This window comes from Mesoplodon bidens (assembly GCF_964165515.1).
Source record: "Mesoplodon bidens genome assembly, chromosome: 7".
In the NCBI taxonomy this organism is placed as follows: domain Eukaryota; kingdom Metazoa; phylum Chordata; class Mammalia; order Artiodactyla; family Ziphiidae; genus Mesoplodon; species Mesoplodon bidens.
In genome coordinates, this window is record NC_138164.1 from 100,302,494 (window position 1) to 100,318,140 (window position 15,647).

Consider the following 15,647-nt stretch of genomic DNA (forward strand, 5'->3'; position numbering starts at 1 on the left):
AGCACCCCTACAATAATAAACATAAACACAGCATTGCAGTGAAATTAATCCTGTAGTAACCCAAATGTAATCTCTTACATTGGAAGTGAAGCAGATGAATGGACGAATCTGCCCGGAATGGAGGTGAAGAAGTCAGGAAACTTGGGTCTGTCCCGGTCTCAATTCTTGACGCGCTCTTTGTTCTTGACGTGCTCTCAATTCTTGACGTGCTCTGTGAACAAGGAAGTTGTTTAATGTGCCCCTTTGTCGGCGGTGGAGGAGGAGTGACACCACCTGTTGGCCATATTGCAGCCTGTTCTGGGAGGCTTCATTACGGTGTTGGACGTGAATTGACTTTGAGCTCTGGAAGAAAGGGGCAATGTAAATACGGGCACTTGTATCCTAGGTGCTCAGGAGTTGCGATCCATTCTCAAAGGCTTACACAGCCAGTCTCAGTTTAGCAACACTGTTCTGGTCACAGCAGAGCTCCCTGCTTTGAGAAAATCTTGTTGTTGACTGTTCTGGAAAGAAACAAGAATATATCTCCAAAATACCAAAGTAGCTATAGGAAGAGTTGTGACTAGTTTTAACATAGGTACCAATTAGTGAATTAGCATAAATTATGAGAAGGGGATCAAAACTCATCACACCGTGTCTTGTCTGAAAGCCTATTCTCCTAACACTGTGTCAAAACACAGGGCACAGAATAAGGCAGATGTGAAGAATTATTGTATAAATGACTCTGAATTCCTTCATCGGCCAGAATGTGCTTTTCTGCATTTTGGATGCTGATAATACTAGTACTAATAGCTGTTATGCTGTACCTAATACGTACCAGTCTCCAAGTAATTCTCACATATGTAAGTTGAGGCTCACAGCAGCCCTGTGTGGCAGGTACTCTCGTCATCCTCATTTTACAAGTGAGTAAATTCAAGAACAGAGAGGTGAAGTAACCTGCCTAAGGCCAGTCAGCCGCCAAGTGACAGAGCCAGTCTGGCTGAGTGGAGGCTGGCATTTCTTTGACCAGTGTCATGATCTGTTGCAGCAACTTGATCACACAAGCAAAAAAAATCAGTGCAATGAATGCTGTTTTCTAGGAAGAGAATGGAGACTACACATATGTGGACAGAGTGAAGTTACCCTTGGGTCACGGGACCTTGTTACTCATGGAAGGAGCCACCCAAGCAGACTGGCAGGTGAGAACATGCAAGTAACGTGGATTTGCTGTCATGTAGAGGCAGTTTCCTGACTGGCTTACGGTTATTAATTTCTATATTAGACGTGGTGAAAAGCAAGTGGCTTTTACAATGAGCAAGAGGCAATAAACTAACATCATTTCCAAGGGGTTTTGATTCTACTGACAGTCAAAATGGCCCTCTACAGCAACGGTGTCCACTAGAACTTCCAGTGATGATGGAAATACTCTGTATCTGTGTAGCCCAATGTGGTAGCCACTATACACATGACTGTTGATCTCTTGAGATATGGCTAGTGTGCTGAAGAACTGAGTTTTTAATTAATTTAGAGCTGGCAACCAGTGGCTAGCATATGGGGCTGCACAGCTCCATAGCTTAGGCCAGGCCATTTTTAAGGTGTGCAAATTAAGAACATTTAGCATGAGAGGGGAATCTCATGCCTGTCTGTGATCTCAGCCATTTATGTGTTTTCTTTTGAGCTTTGGAAAAATGGCAGGAGGCTGAGAGGAAGAGCAACACTTAGAAAAAATGAAACTGTCTCCCTGTGAGGGTGTTGACATATCACAGTGAGGGTGGTGGTGGAGATTTGTTTCAGAGAAGAAGACCTTTCTCCAAAAGACTTAAAAGAGCTATTGCTGCTCATTGACGGGAGATAAAATTGAAACATGTCTATGTCCTCATAAATAAGTTTTAAATTGCTTTGGAATAAAAGTGTAAGTGTGTGTATGTCAGAGTTATTCATATTTCCATTTAGCATCGAGTGCCCAAGGAGTACCATTCTAGAGAACCAAGAATAAACTTGACCTTTCGGACAGTTGATCCTGACCCTTGAGGGGCACACTGGTGATGTGAGGTCTTGGAGAGGGAAGCTGTGCTGAGACTGAGCAAACCTTCCACCATGAAGAAACTTCCGGAGACTGGTCCAGCTGCTCTCATGGTGTGGCTCTTTGGAAGATGTGGATGGGATTTGCTTCCCAGCTTGGAGTCCTATTAAATGACAGCCTGCAGTTCATGTTTGTAATATGTTTACTGTGGGAACAGTAATCCCTAATCATGTTTTGAAATCACATATTTTCTTTAGGCAAGTTAAAAACTGCTGTGGCTGTGTTCACAGATGATTTTGTCCATAAGCAGTTTTTTTCCTGCCCTCTCCCGCTTCATTTGAAGAAATATGAATGGACTTTGCTTCCGGGGTAAATCCACACATGTTTGTTCCTTGTGCCTTTAGCAAAGTGGAGGTATAAATATGAGTCAGTGACTCTGGAGCCTTCCGTAGGCGGACAGCTGCTAAAACCCAAACAGAGCTTTGCTGAAGTCTGCCTTGACTCCTGAACATCTTGGCTTGTGTGCTATTGTGATGCAAAGCTGCATATTCTGGGAGCACTTTATTTAACTGAGTCTCCTTGCCTGTCCATCTTCCCAGGATATGCCCAGACAGGTTACAGGCCTCTGAATAAAGAGCAGAGGTGGTATTCTCCAGTGCATCTCCAAGCAGCCACCTGGACTACTTGAAATACAAGAGAAAACTGTCCCCTCAAAGGGAGGAAGAATTGAGTGATGTCATGAGAAATTTCGGCTGAAGAGCAGCAAATGCCCTGCTAGTGGCAGCTGTTCTACATAGATTAGTTCCCCCTGGAGAATGACTTGAGTCATTTAAACCCTAGCCAGATAGGAGCGGGAGCGGTCCTACAGGGAATAGACTCAGTTACCTAACAGTCCTGTTCACTTTAGAGTTCAGTAGCCCTATGACTAAGGCTTTCTTCTGACTCAGTGTTTTCTTCTACACATGTTCACGAGATGAAAGGGTTAGTCTCTGATGTCACCAGGGTTCCCAAAGCAGACAGAGCAACTGCCCCTTGTTGCATCATAAAAGCATGTGTCTTCCTGACCCCTTGACTTAGGAGCAGCATGCCAATTCCAAACCAAGACAGGGAAAACCGGAGAGAAAGAGAATGGATTTAAATGGATGAAAGTAGGGCGAGAGAGTTAGAGTTCCCCTTAGCTCCCTGCGGGGAAAGTTTAGCGAGCCTTCTTGCTTTTGATCTTGTTTCCATTCCGTGCTGTAAGATTGATGATCTCCATGATCACAATAAAATGCCAAAGGCTGGGCAGGCTCTTCCCCAGAAGGCAGATGAATGCCATGCCTGGCCAGGCGCTGTTCTCTGACAAGCTCTGTAGCTTCTTGAACCAGAGTCTCTTTCTTTTAAATGTTGTTCCCTGTGTGTTGCTCCTTTCTCTAAGAAATGCTAAATGCTTTATGAAATCTGAACATCATACTGACTGAGCCTTCCCGTGAGGGAGGTACAAATCACCATAACTATAAAATGAAACCTATTTAATCCCTAGCTTTCCTCCAATTCAAACAAACACAACCTGGCCAGGGTGGTGCAGCCAGCTTCGGCTATGAGTTGGCTGCATGACCTGGGGAAATTTCTCTTCTGTTCCCACAAGTGACAGGGCGGGCAGATGACTCCAGGTCTTAACCACATCCCTCCTGACCCGGGATCATGCTCTCCCCTCACGTCAGCTACGATTTCACCTTTTCCCTCATCACTGCCGTGTCTGTCAGGGAAACTAACTCCTACTCTTCAGCAGACAGCCTGGACGACCACCTGGGTTTCTTCACCTGAGAGCAGCAGTCTTAGGTTTTGTTTCTTGCTGTCAAATGCCAGAACTGCCATTCTTTCTACCACTAAGATAATGTCCCTTCTGAAATGTCAGGTAGGTACTTGCCATAGAATAAAAGTACAGGGTTAGGACCGGACAGGAATTCCAGACCCCGGCAAAGGAGGCCCATGGTCAGTGACTGCACCAACCTGTTGCTGTGTTTTACTGGTGGTAGATCTTAACTAGGAATTAAGGGCGAAGCTATTTTTGCCAACATTACTTGTAAAGCAGAAGGAGCAAATATAACGGCTGTCGCATGAAGAAAAACAGGTCTAGTTTTTTAGTTGCCTGTTTTTTGAGCTTTAATAACCTGCCAGGACAATTTAATAACCGTCCTAGGAGCTTTTCATACATAATTCCTAATCCTCCCTGAAGCCCTGCCAAAACAAGATGCTATTCCCATTGTAGAGACTAGGCAACTGAGCCTCCAAGAGGTGAAGTCATTTCCTAGGACTTATGAACGGCAGAACCAGCACATACAGCACAGGCTCATGCCTAGACTGTGCTTTTCCCTCTGTCGTGCAGGATTTAGGCAGAATAGTGGGCACCCCCAGGCCCATGAGCCTCAGGGCTTGCTCAAGCAGAGCGGGCAACCCAAGCTCACCCTAGTGCCCTGCTGGCCAGGCTGACTGCCAGGCCACTCTGTTTGTCCCCTGGCTTTCCTGTGAACCAGTGCAGGTATCTGCACCTCATCTTTCCTTAATCAACATGAGCATCTCCTAGTCAGAAACTCTGCTGCCAACTGGACTAGAACTGTCCAGTTTACTGGGGGAAGCTCCTTTTGGGGGGACACAGTCCAATTTATGACAAATTAGACAAATTCTCATCTAACCTTCCTGGCAAGTGACTGAGAACATGTTTCCTGACCATATCCAAGCAAACTTTCAGAGGTAGACAGGTGGTCCCTTCCTCCCTTCATTCTTATCTGTGAGTACATTTGAGGACCCTGATGCCCAGACTGAGCATCAGGCTTCCTCACGATGCTTACCCATACCACGACTCCGATCAGCAGACAGCCCGAGAAGCAGGGTGAGCTCTGCACGCTAAAAACATGTTGACAACAGGCACCTTGCCTCAAAGCGTGGGTCGGAACAGTCTGACACAACATCAGATTGTATCCTCAGTATACAACTAACCACTAACTCACATGGCATTGATGAGTCCTAATAAGTTTGGGTCACAGCTCATAAACCTGCCGTTTTCCTGTGACACTCACTCCCTGCCACCTCCATGGCTGGTATGACCTGCCCTCGCGAGTGGCAGGTATGTCTGGACCTGGTCAGTAGGTGGCACCGTCTCCTGAATTGTGTCATGGCAACCCCAGAAGAGTTAAGTGGGCACTGCAGTGAGCAGAACGCTCCAGTTGGACGGCTTTAGAGAAAACCCTGACATATGATGGGTCCCTGCCCTGCTGGGAATATTTCTTCCTTGAGTTCTGGCAGCTTTTACTTGGCTGCAGAATATCTAAGACCCGCTTTGCCTTTTCTGGTCATAAACACTTGTAGTGTTGAATCTGAAGTCTTGATGGCTTTATTTTCTTAACTATGCCTTTGAAAACGCCGAATGTTTCCATAGTGACGCATTCTGTTTGTTTAAATCTTTACATATATGTGGTTCCACCCCCACGCTCTCCTCAGAGGGGTTTAGTTTACAATTGTCTCCTTATCCCCTCCCAGCTTCCCTTTGCAAGGAACCCCAGTAGGAGACCCCTGTCAGTTTTGTGCTGCTGGAATCCATTCTTGGATATGATGATTCCTGTGTCTCGGGGTCAGCAGGGAAATTATTTTGATGTTTACTAATGAGGGTGGAACACAGGCTAATGGTGCCTTTTCCAGCTGGCTTAGTACTGCTGTGACAAATCAGAAAAGCCTTCCCCAGCCTGTGACCAGAGCCCCATGCTGGGCTGGGCTTTCAGCTGGGCGCGTAGGAAAACAGGATAAATTAGGTAGTATTTTTGTAGCTAACATTACCCAAAAGATTGTTTTCTCAGATGAGCCAACTTGGAGATGACCAAGGCATGTGTGACACTGTTATCATTACAGTTATTTGAATGCTATCACTCTCCCTCCATGTAACGGTGATGTCATACTCCCTGGACACCAGGGACAGTCCCTATTCTCATGTGGCCTCCACGAGTGTGGACGTGCTCAGGCAGGATCCTGGCCTCTGACCCCACTAGCTTTTAACTCTGGACACAAGGTCTAGGTTTCTAAAAGGGAAGGAAAGGTGAAAGCCAAAAGTGTAGAGTATTTACTGGACCTGTTGCATACATAATCTGACTTATTCTTAAAAGCAACCCTATGAGGCGGTTGGTTGGTTTTTTAAACAGATGAGGAAACTGAGGTACCTAGAGAGGATAGATTAGCTCCTGAGACTGGGTGTCCCTGGTGGGCAGGCTGCTGCGTGGTTACTTGTCCGCAGGCATTTAGTGCGATCTCTGGGCCTCCCCCGGCCCTGGCGTAGGGGGGATGGGGGAAGCCGCAGCCTGAGTCTCCTGGGGCTGGAGGGTCTGTGCTTTCTCATCCCCTTTAGCATCCGGCAAAACCTCGGGTCCTTGCCTGGGAGCCTGGAAGCTTCTCCCCAGGGGGCGGGAAGCAGGAGGAAGTGGTGGGCCAGGCGCGGGGCTCTCGAGGGCTGCGTGATCAGGTTGCAGTTAGCCGCCCACTGCAGGAAGGGTGTGGGCGAGCGCTGTGACCAGCGCCTGCCGCGCAGCGCCTGTGATGCTCCAGACGCCCCCCCAGAAGGCGAGCGCGAGCCTGCCGGAGCAGCATTAGCCGCGGAGACCAAACGGCGGCCTCGCCTTTCCAGGAGGCTGCAGCGGGGAGGCCCTCCCCGCAGCCGCTCTGTCGCTCTGAGGACTGAGTCGGAGCCTCTGCCACGAGGTCCCTCCCTGCCCCCACCCTTGTCTGCATGAGGATGGGACCATCTAGGAAAGGAACCCACACCCTCCAGAAAGCGATTCTGGGTTGCGGGCTGTGTCGTCCTTGCCTAAAGAAGGTTTGTGGGATGGGTGGACGACGGATGCCGTGAGGGCCTCCCAGACTCGGGCCTGGGGTATTCAGGCTGCTGCCCACCCGGTTGGGACTCAGGAGAGTCCAGGAGAGGAGGAGGGGCCCCCAGAAGTGTCTCCCCCATGCCCCTGTTGGTTAGAGAAAACTTTTCTGGAATGTTTTCTCTGAAAAATGTATCAAGGGATTAGCCACTAATTTCTTCCCTGCAACCTGTCTCTGATGTTCGCAGTGAGCCTCTCTTCACCCCGTGTGAAGGGGAAAGGAGGACAGTTAGCCTAGAGGCAAAAATCTGGGGAGGAAGTCTGAGTGTGTGGCTTCCCGCTCGCCCCCCAGTCGGCCCCCTGGAGGGCCTCCCGCCCTGGGCTGGGAGAGGAGCGGCCAGAGAGGAGAGCTGGCGGACTCTCCCCCCGCCTTGCTCTTTATCTCCACAAGTCCTGTGAGGGTGTAGGCTAGGAGCTACTCTCCCCGTTGGACAGATGCTCTTCTGAGGGCCACCCAGGGCCACGCCGGCAGAAGCAGCGTGAAGAGCCACAGCAAGTGCCCAGGCCAGTGTTCTTCCCACCGCTCTGAGGTTCCGCGACCTCTTCTGAGATCCCCAGCTGAAGGCAGACCCTGGTGACAAGAGGGAACATGGGCACAGACAGCCCCAGAAGGTCGCAGTGCCTGTTGGGGCAACCCTCCAGGGACTGGTGTTGGCGGTCTCCATGCCGCCCCGGCCGGGTGGCTCGGCACGTGGCCAGGATCCCTGGCGCAGCTCGAGGGAGAGTCTTCCTGCCAAACATAGAGCAGGCCGAGCTCTGCATCAGCTGCTTGGGGGACTTAGCTGGACACCTTCAGGCAAGACTGGTCAGGCCCCCCTTACTGTCACAGTGCTGCCTGCAAGGGTGGAATTAGGCAAGAGCTTTGACACCACCACCCCCCCGCCACTCTGTCCCAGGCTCCACATCTGGCAGACTTACTGCAGAGCCCCCATGGGTCTAGCTTCAACTTGAGCCAGGCTGACCTGGCCTTGAGTCCCACTCTGTCCTTCTTAGCTGAGTCACCTTGGACCCGTCTGTCAGCCCCCAAGCCTCAGTCTCCTCAGCTGTGAAGTGGACACAGAGGCAGCCACCTCTCCGAGGTCTTGTGAGGGTCGAGCTCATGAATGTGACATGTCTGACGCTAATGTGCCTAGCAATGTAATCGTTGTAAGTAGAACATTCCACATGCCCTGCTAGCCCCAACCCTAACCCCTCTGCTGGGTGGGCAGTGCCGCTGTGACTGACAGATGGCCCTGTGACCCTACCTTTCCCCTTGCCCGGATCCCTGGGTGCCTGCACCTCTGTTGCGGGCAGCGAGGGGAGGCCCAGTGGCTGTGGGAGGAAGAGTAAGATGGAAATTGTGCACGCAGAGGCTGATCATATTAAGATCCAGCTGCACTTAAGTGTCTCCTGGGAAGCTTTTTACAGCGCACTGAAGAGAGCTCCCAGATGCCAAAGCGGCCTTGCATCGAGGCCCGGTAGCTCTTAGCAGCCTCGCCACATGCTCCCCAGGTAATTGGTCTCCTAATGCACCAGCCCTGGCTGGGTTCCACTGCCTCTTCCCCCTCGGGTCAGTTCATGATGTTCCCCAGCCTGGCGAGCGGGTCACAGACCAGTGTGACACACCCCTGCCAGTCACATTGTTTTCTTGTCCTTGCAGGCCATTTCTAGATTCTGTACAGAATGCCTTGGCCTGGGAGAGTAAACAAGATTGCCAGGCAATCTTGAATCAGGAATTCTGTTCAAGACCAGGGCTTTTATGTCCAGAAATTGTGTGTTAGATGCAGTAGGGAACATATAAAAGGGAGACACCACCCCTCCTATTACAGATAGAAGTAAACCAGCATGGTTTTCATTTTCTTCTTCAACATTAGTGTTTATTCCTAACTACAAAAGGGATATGTGTTCTCGGTAAGAAATTTAAAAGACAGATAAAAGGAAACTCATTTATGACTTCACACCGGAGATGACAGGTCTTCACATTTTGCAGTGGATTTCTCCTCTACACGTTTGTATACTTCAAAAAAGAAAAGAAAAAAGAAAGCAACTTCCTACGGAACTCATCAACTTGTAGCCTTTTGCTACTTACTTTTTAAATGGACGCATGATGCACGACATTAATTGTTCTTCCTTAAGAAGTGGCTGCATAGAATGGTATGTAGTTGTATCATTATGTACCCAGTCCGCTGTGTCGGATAACTCAAGCATTGTTCAGGTTGGAGTTGCTTTTGCTATTTGTAACCATTCTGTTGATTTTGGAAAGCATGAGAGTGGATGGTGGGGCGGCAGTGTAGCTAGGAGTCCAGGATTTGGCCTCAATCAGACCTCAATTCAAATAATAAAAGAAGAGATAAGTAACGTTTTTATAGAGCCTGAATATTGTGCCAGGCACTATGTTAAGTGCTTTACATACATTAACTCATGATTTATGAATCCACATAACAGGCCATGGACTAGGCATTATTTTTATTCCCACTTCACAATTGATGAAACTGAAGCACCACCCCTCCACTTTTGCAGCCGTCCTATGGCCAAACCTTTGTGCATGTGTATGATTGTTTCTTAGAATACCTTCCTGAAAGTGGGGTCCTGGCCCAGATTTGGAAGGCTATACGTATTTTTAAGGCCTTGAATACATAATGTGAATGACTTTCCAGACAGGTTGCCCCAACTTCTCCTACCACCAGTGTTTGCGTATATTTGAGAAAATCGTGCCATGCTTTGAGCAGCAATAATGTGCCAGGCCAGTGCTCTAGAAAGCTTCTCTCCTTGAAGGAGAGGCTGTGCCTGGCACAGAGTAAGCAAGCACTCAGTACATCTTAACCAGTGTTAGAATTGTCACGTAATGTGTCGTTTGTTGAGAAAACAAGATGCATATTTGAAGAACCTCAATAACAAGGTGAATGTGGAACAAGGGGTCCTGACAGTGAGTGCCACACGTGTTGGAGGAATATGGGACGTAATTTGGGGTAGTGGTCATGGAAGGCTGCATGGCGGCGGAGGCACTTGGAGAATGGGAAGGAGGACCTTGAAGTAACAGCCTGAAGGCTCATGAGCAGTGGAGCCTAGGTGGCTTGTGTCCAGGGCTTGTGTAGGGAGTGCTGAGCTGGAGGAGAGACAGTGAGAGAAGAAGATGGGCCCAGATCAGGCCTGGGAGCCACCCCAGGCCAAAGGCTCTTGATAGTGGGGAGCTTCCGAGGGCTGAGACTTTTAGGAAAACGTACTTATCAGGAGGGAGCGAGGGGATGGGACTCGAGGTGGGGAGACGTGTGCGAGACCGGGACGGGAGCCCAGGCAGAGGGCTCTGCGTGTGTGGCCTGGTAGGCACTCTGGGAGCAGTGAAGAGAAAGGATGTTGGGTTTCCTGGTGCTGGTAACACCCTTCTTGCCGCAAGTCCTGAAGCAAAAGAAAAACAGACACAGGGCTCAGCTGTGAGGTCAACATGTCTGACAGAGCTGGATGGGAGACCTTGGCTTCTATCCATGACCATGGTCAGACTCTTGATACTCCCTCACCAAGTCTGGGCCTTGGGGCACCCTGTTCAAGGAAACAGCACAGCAGGCCCTGTCCCCACCAGCTGCTGGGAGAGTCGCTGCCAGCCTCGCCACGCCTGCGCGTGGAGAGCCGAGGAGGTGGGCCTCCAGGCCTGCTTCCATCAGGTGGACGCTGGCCCTTCCCCGTGTCCCTCTCTCCCAGGCGGGGGACACAGGAGCCGAGCAGCACAGCCCCTCTCTGTGCGCGGGCACATCTTCAAGTGGGCAGGAAAGGGATTCGCTGTTCCCACAGGCCACTGCCTTCTCCAAGCTCCCCTGTCAGAGAAGGCTGTCCTCCTCTCCTGGAGGAGGGACTCAGGGGGCTTGGGAGAACATTTCCAGTATTCTTCCCCCTCCCGGGGCTGGAACCTTCCTTTCCTGGTTGCAACTAAGGTAAGAGATACTCCCCCCTCCCCGACAGTCATCCTGCCCCATCCAGGATCCTTTGGAGGAAAGGCTGCCCGGAATCAGCCGGGCAGGGGAGTGTCCAGGTGTCAGTTTTGGTGCCGTGTAGACCTGGTTCTAGAGCCAGCTCCTCCGCTTACTGCTGTGTGGCCTTTGGCAAATTTCTTGCCCTGAGTTTGTCTGCCAATAAGACTGGGTTGTTGCGAGAATTGAGCGTGACAGTGTAGACCCGTCTTGGTCTGGGTAACTGTCATCATCAAATAATGTAGACGGGGAGGAGGATCCTCCAACCTGCGGGCTTGGGGCGGATCTCACTGTGATGGAGGTGGCGTGACTTCTGTGTAGACAGGTCTAGGACAGGGCCTTGGGGGAGAGCGGCCCCAGCCTGGCCAAGAGAGACTCAGGAGGCGGCTGTACAGGGGCCACTGGGGTGGGGGGCAGTGGGAGGGAGTGTGGAAAGGGACCTGATTCTGGGGTGTTCCCATGGAGGGGGGCTTGGGAGGAGGGAAAGGAGGCGGGGAGAGAGCCAGAGAGGAAGGAGAAAGTTCTTTCACGACACCCCATTGCCCCCCACCCCAATACAAAGCAGTGTATTCTTCCCACTCTCGCCTGGGAGCAGCATGGGGTAACAGTTGGCAAGGTTGATTGTGTCTAAGGTTAAAAGGTGAGTAAGAAGTTGGGCCTCTGGGGCTTCCCTGGTGGCGCAGTGGTTGAGAGTCCGCCTGCCGATGCAGGGGACACGGGTTCGTGCCCCGGTCCGGGAAGATCCCACATGCCATGGAGCAGCTGGGCCCGTGAGCATGGCCCCTGGGCCTGCGCGTCCGGAGCCTGTGCTCTGCAATGGGAGAGGCCACAACAGTGAGAGGCCCGCATACCGCAAAAAAAAAAAAAAAAAAAAAAGAAGTTGGGCCTCTGAAAGGTGGCCCCTGGGTGCTGGGGCAGTGGTGTCCTGGCATCCTGTCTCTGGGCCCTGGGCCAAGCCCTTCTGCACTTGGCCCCACTTTTCCCACCTGCAGTATACGGGGTTGCACAAATTTAATTTTTTGTAGGTGTTTTGACCACAGTTCATGGTTAAGAAAAAAAGTTTACACACACATTTAACTAAAACTAAAGCTTAATAGAACAATACTTTATTACACGTCTCTACTCTGATGTTGTCTGTTGTGCATCATTCAGAAATGCTTGTGATGGCTCCCTAACTGATTGTATGGCCCACTAATGAGCCACACCCCTCGCTCTGAACACTGACCCAGCTCATCTGGAAGTTTCCTTCCTGCGCTGGCAGCTGGCAGTTCTATTCCATTTCCTCTGGCCTCATGACCCCCATCAACCAAGCCTTTGTGGTTTTCTTCTTCGTATCTTCAAACAGTAATCTCAGATGCGGGAGGGAGCCCCTGGCCTGATGGCACTGCTCCGAGTGCCCTCTCACCTCCGTGGGAGGTCCTGGCGCACCCACTGTCTGGCTGGGCCCTGCCTGCACTGCGTCAAGTGCCGAGATGCCCGTGGGTGGGGAGGGCCCCTTGCCATCACCACGGGCAAAGGAGTGGGTTTGGATGTCATCCACACTCCTCTCCCCACCCAACCCGGCCACTGCCTGGGCCAGAGGACACCAGGCTTCTCTCTGGAAAAGTTGTTCGGGGACTTCCCTGGTGGCACAGTGGTTAAGAGTCCGCCTGCCAATGCAGGGGACATGGGTTCGATCCCTGGTCCAGGAAGATCCCACATGCTTCAGAGCAACTAAGCCCACGTGCCACAACTACTGAAGCCCGTGTGCCTAGAGCCTGTGCTCCACAACAAGAGAAGCCACCTCAGTGAGAAGCCCACGCACCGCAACAAAGAGTAGCCCCCACTCACCACAACTAGAGAAAGCCCACGCACAGCAACGAAGACCCAACACAGCCAAAAATAAATAAATAAATAAATTTTAAAAAAAGAAAAAAAAAAGTTGTTGGGAAGTGGAGCCTCCCAGTTGGAATTCCAGACTCTTCCCCAGGCACAGCCGCTTCACCGTGTCCCTCCTTTCACTGAACCCCTGTCTGGGCAGGTCCAGGAGTCACCATCGTGGGAGCTGCTGATGGATGATGAGATGAGCTTTGGCAGTGACAGACTTGGGTTCAAACCTTAGCTCTATCTCTGCCTGGCTGTGTGGCCTTGTGAAAGTTCCCTAACGTCTCTGAGCCTGTTTCCTCATCTAAAGTTTGGAGATAGCAACACCCATCTTGCAGGATAAACTTAAGGGGGAGATGATAGGTACCGAGTGCTTTGTGTTGGTGCCTGGCCTGAAGAAAACTTGTTCCTTGAAATCCCATTCCCTTGGGTGTCCCTGTGAGGGAATGGCTGGAGAAATGGCAGCTGTTGCCGCCTTAAAGAAAGAAGGGGGAGATGTCTTCCATGGGCCAGTTATAGGAGGGCAGTGTCGGAGAGAGGCTGCCTTAAGTGGGCTGTTCCGGGAGTGACCTGCAGCCCCAGCGTGTCCAAAATGTGCAAAGAGACTGGGGTGCAGCAGGCAGGCATCTTGTGTCCACTGGGCAGCCGGAGACAATGTCTGAGGAGGCAGACAGGCAGGGAGTGGGGAGAATGGAGTCTCTGGGCCCCCATGGAGGGCCAGGAGCTTTTCACGAGGCTGATGGTGTGTGCCAGTTCAAGGCCAGGCTCACAACACATCACACAACAGGGCATCGTTTCAACCCTAATTTTTTGGAATACATTTAAAAATTCACCCTCCTGCAGGGCAAGTTTTACCCCATTATGTTCTCATAGAATAATCTGGTTTGATCCTCATAACCGCCACCCTGGGTAAAGGATGGGGCAGGCACAAGGCCTCCGCCTTCACAGGGTAGCAGTGCAGAAGAACTTTCTGGCAAACACTAGAACCAGGGTGCCCAAGCAGGCAGTCTCGATACGCTGTTTGCCTCTTCTCATGCTGTTACCCACTGCCGAGGCTGCGTGAACGTCTTCTTTGTGGGTTGTCTTCAGAACCCACAACACTTTCTTTTTGGTGCCCCCCTGCCATGATGATAATTATTGAAACATCCGTATCCGGGCTCAGATCCGAGTTGTTATGGATCTGAGCCAAGCTGGAGACAGGCATGAGCGCACCTCTATCTTCAGAGACTGCTGTTCCTGGGCAGCTGCTTCCCAGAACACAGAAAGCCATTCCTCCCAGGGCTCCTGTGCGCATTGGCTCTTGATAGCTGTAGACACCGGGGCTCTGACAGCTGAGGCGACTTGCCCAAGGCCACACAGCTCCAATAGCAGAGGCTAGCCCGGGGCCCTTTGAAATGCTGCCTTATGCAGCTGGGACTTGGCACTAACTGGGAAGACCTCTGGCCCCGTCACGTCTGTGTTCTCGGCCAGCTCCAGCTGCCCTCTGCTCTGTTTTGCCAATAACCAGAAGACTCCCCTTCCAGGGCAGAGACTGGCACTTTAACCTTGGAACATAAATAAGTTCCTGGGGCTTGCTTTGGGGAACACATGGGGCTGGCTCGTGGTTCAGTAGAGGCGGTGAAATTTCTCAGAATTTGAGGTTGCATGCGCTGCTTTAGGCCTACTAGCTGGGGGGTATCTCTGGGCCTCAGTTTCCCTGCCTATATGTGAGGGGCAGTGCCAGATGGACCCCTTCCGGAGAACCTGTCCTCAGGCCAGCGAAGCTGGACTAAAAAGTTCAGGACTGGGTTCCATCCTTATTCTGCCACCACCTTGCTGCTTGCTGTGTGAGCTTCATCTAGTTTCCCTCCCCTCTCTGAGCCCCTGTTCTCCACTCAAAAGACAGCAAAGATATCCCTGCTTTGCTGAGGTCATAGAGGGGAAACTGCTTTGCCAAGCTCAAGTGCCACAGATGGTAATGTTATCATTATCCACGTAGTGATTCCCTGGCCAGCAGGCCCGGGAGAGGTGACACTCAGGCCTGCAAAACATGCAGGAAGGACTGGGCCACAGACCCTGGGCTGCCAAAGCTGTGCCAGGTAGCAAGCCCTTAGCAGGGAAATGCATTCCCATTATTCACATCAGCAAGCCAGGCCCACAGCCTGGGCATGATTGTTGGGAGGTTTCCCTGGGCTCTGGGTCCCCAAGAATCTCCCTGCTCCCCAGTCCAGGATGGTGTTCCCTGGGGTTCATCCTGGGAGTGGGGGGTTGTCAGGGTGCCTCCCCCAGTGGGACGAGCCCTGCCGTGCCAGCTCCAGCAGCCTCCCTGCCAGCAGCTGGTATTCTGTTGCACTGCGTACAGTGAGGCCCAGATTAGACAGTGAGCTCATCGTGACATGAATGGGGCCACCGGGGGGGTGGAGGGGACTGGAGGCTGAAGATCTGACTTGAGGGTATCGCTGGGGATCTCCCTGCGCCCTATCCCTTCTCTCTGTCTCTCAGGCTCACACTCTCTCCCCGCTCCCGTGCACACACCAACACCCTCTCTTGGAGCTTGCTGGGGATTGTCATGGCAACCGTCCAGCAAAATTATCAAAACACTTTTATGCTCACAGTCTTACCAGACCAAGAGCTCATTCTGAGTGAGGCAGAAGCAGGTGGTTGGATGCTGAAGCCACGAGCTTTGTGCGGAGGGCCCACAGCGGGGGAGAGGGCGCAACAGGAGGGGAGGGTGGGGCCCGGCAGCAGGACCCCTGGGGAGAGGCCTTGGCACTTGTTCCTCCCCACTCCTTATGCCACATTCACATTTGTATTCCATCTCCGCACACCTGGATTCACACACACACACACACACACACGCACACACACACGTAGACAAGCGGTCGCTGAGCCAAATACACCCAGAGTACAGATGGACCCAAACAGCAACATGTGGAATAACCATGACCTCACTGAGCGCTTGGAGGCCTG

General features: G+C 51.5%; 1 protein-coding gene across 3 annotated transcripts in view; it reads left to right on the top strand.

Annotated features, from left to right (window-relative positions):
- ALKBH3 (alkB homolog 3, alpha-ketoglutarate dependent dioxygenase) overlaps window positions 1-2,291 on the top strand; it is a 35,649-nt gene extending 33,358 nt beyond the window's left edge. For all 3 annotated transcript variants that reach the window (XM_081241364.1, XM_081241366.1, XM_081241365.1), the window contains exons 9-10: window positions 1,077-1,175; window positions 1,930-2,291. In XM_081241364.1, the coding sequence (XP_081097490.1) occupies window positions 1,077-1,175; window positions 1,930-2,007 (177 nt within the window). In that variant the 3' untranslated portion in view covers window positions 2,008-2,291. The remainder of the gene's footprint in view (window positions 1-1,076; window positions 1,176-1,929) is intronic.
- Window positions 2,292-15,647: the final 13,356 nt, after the last annotated feature.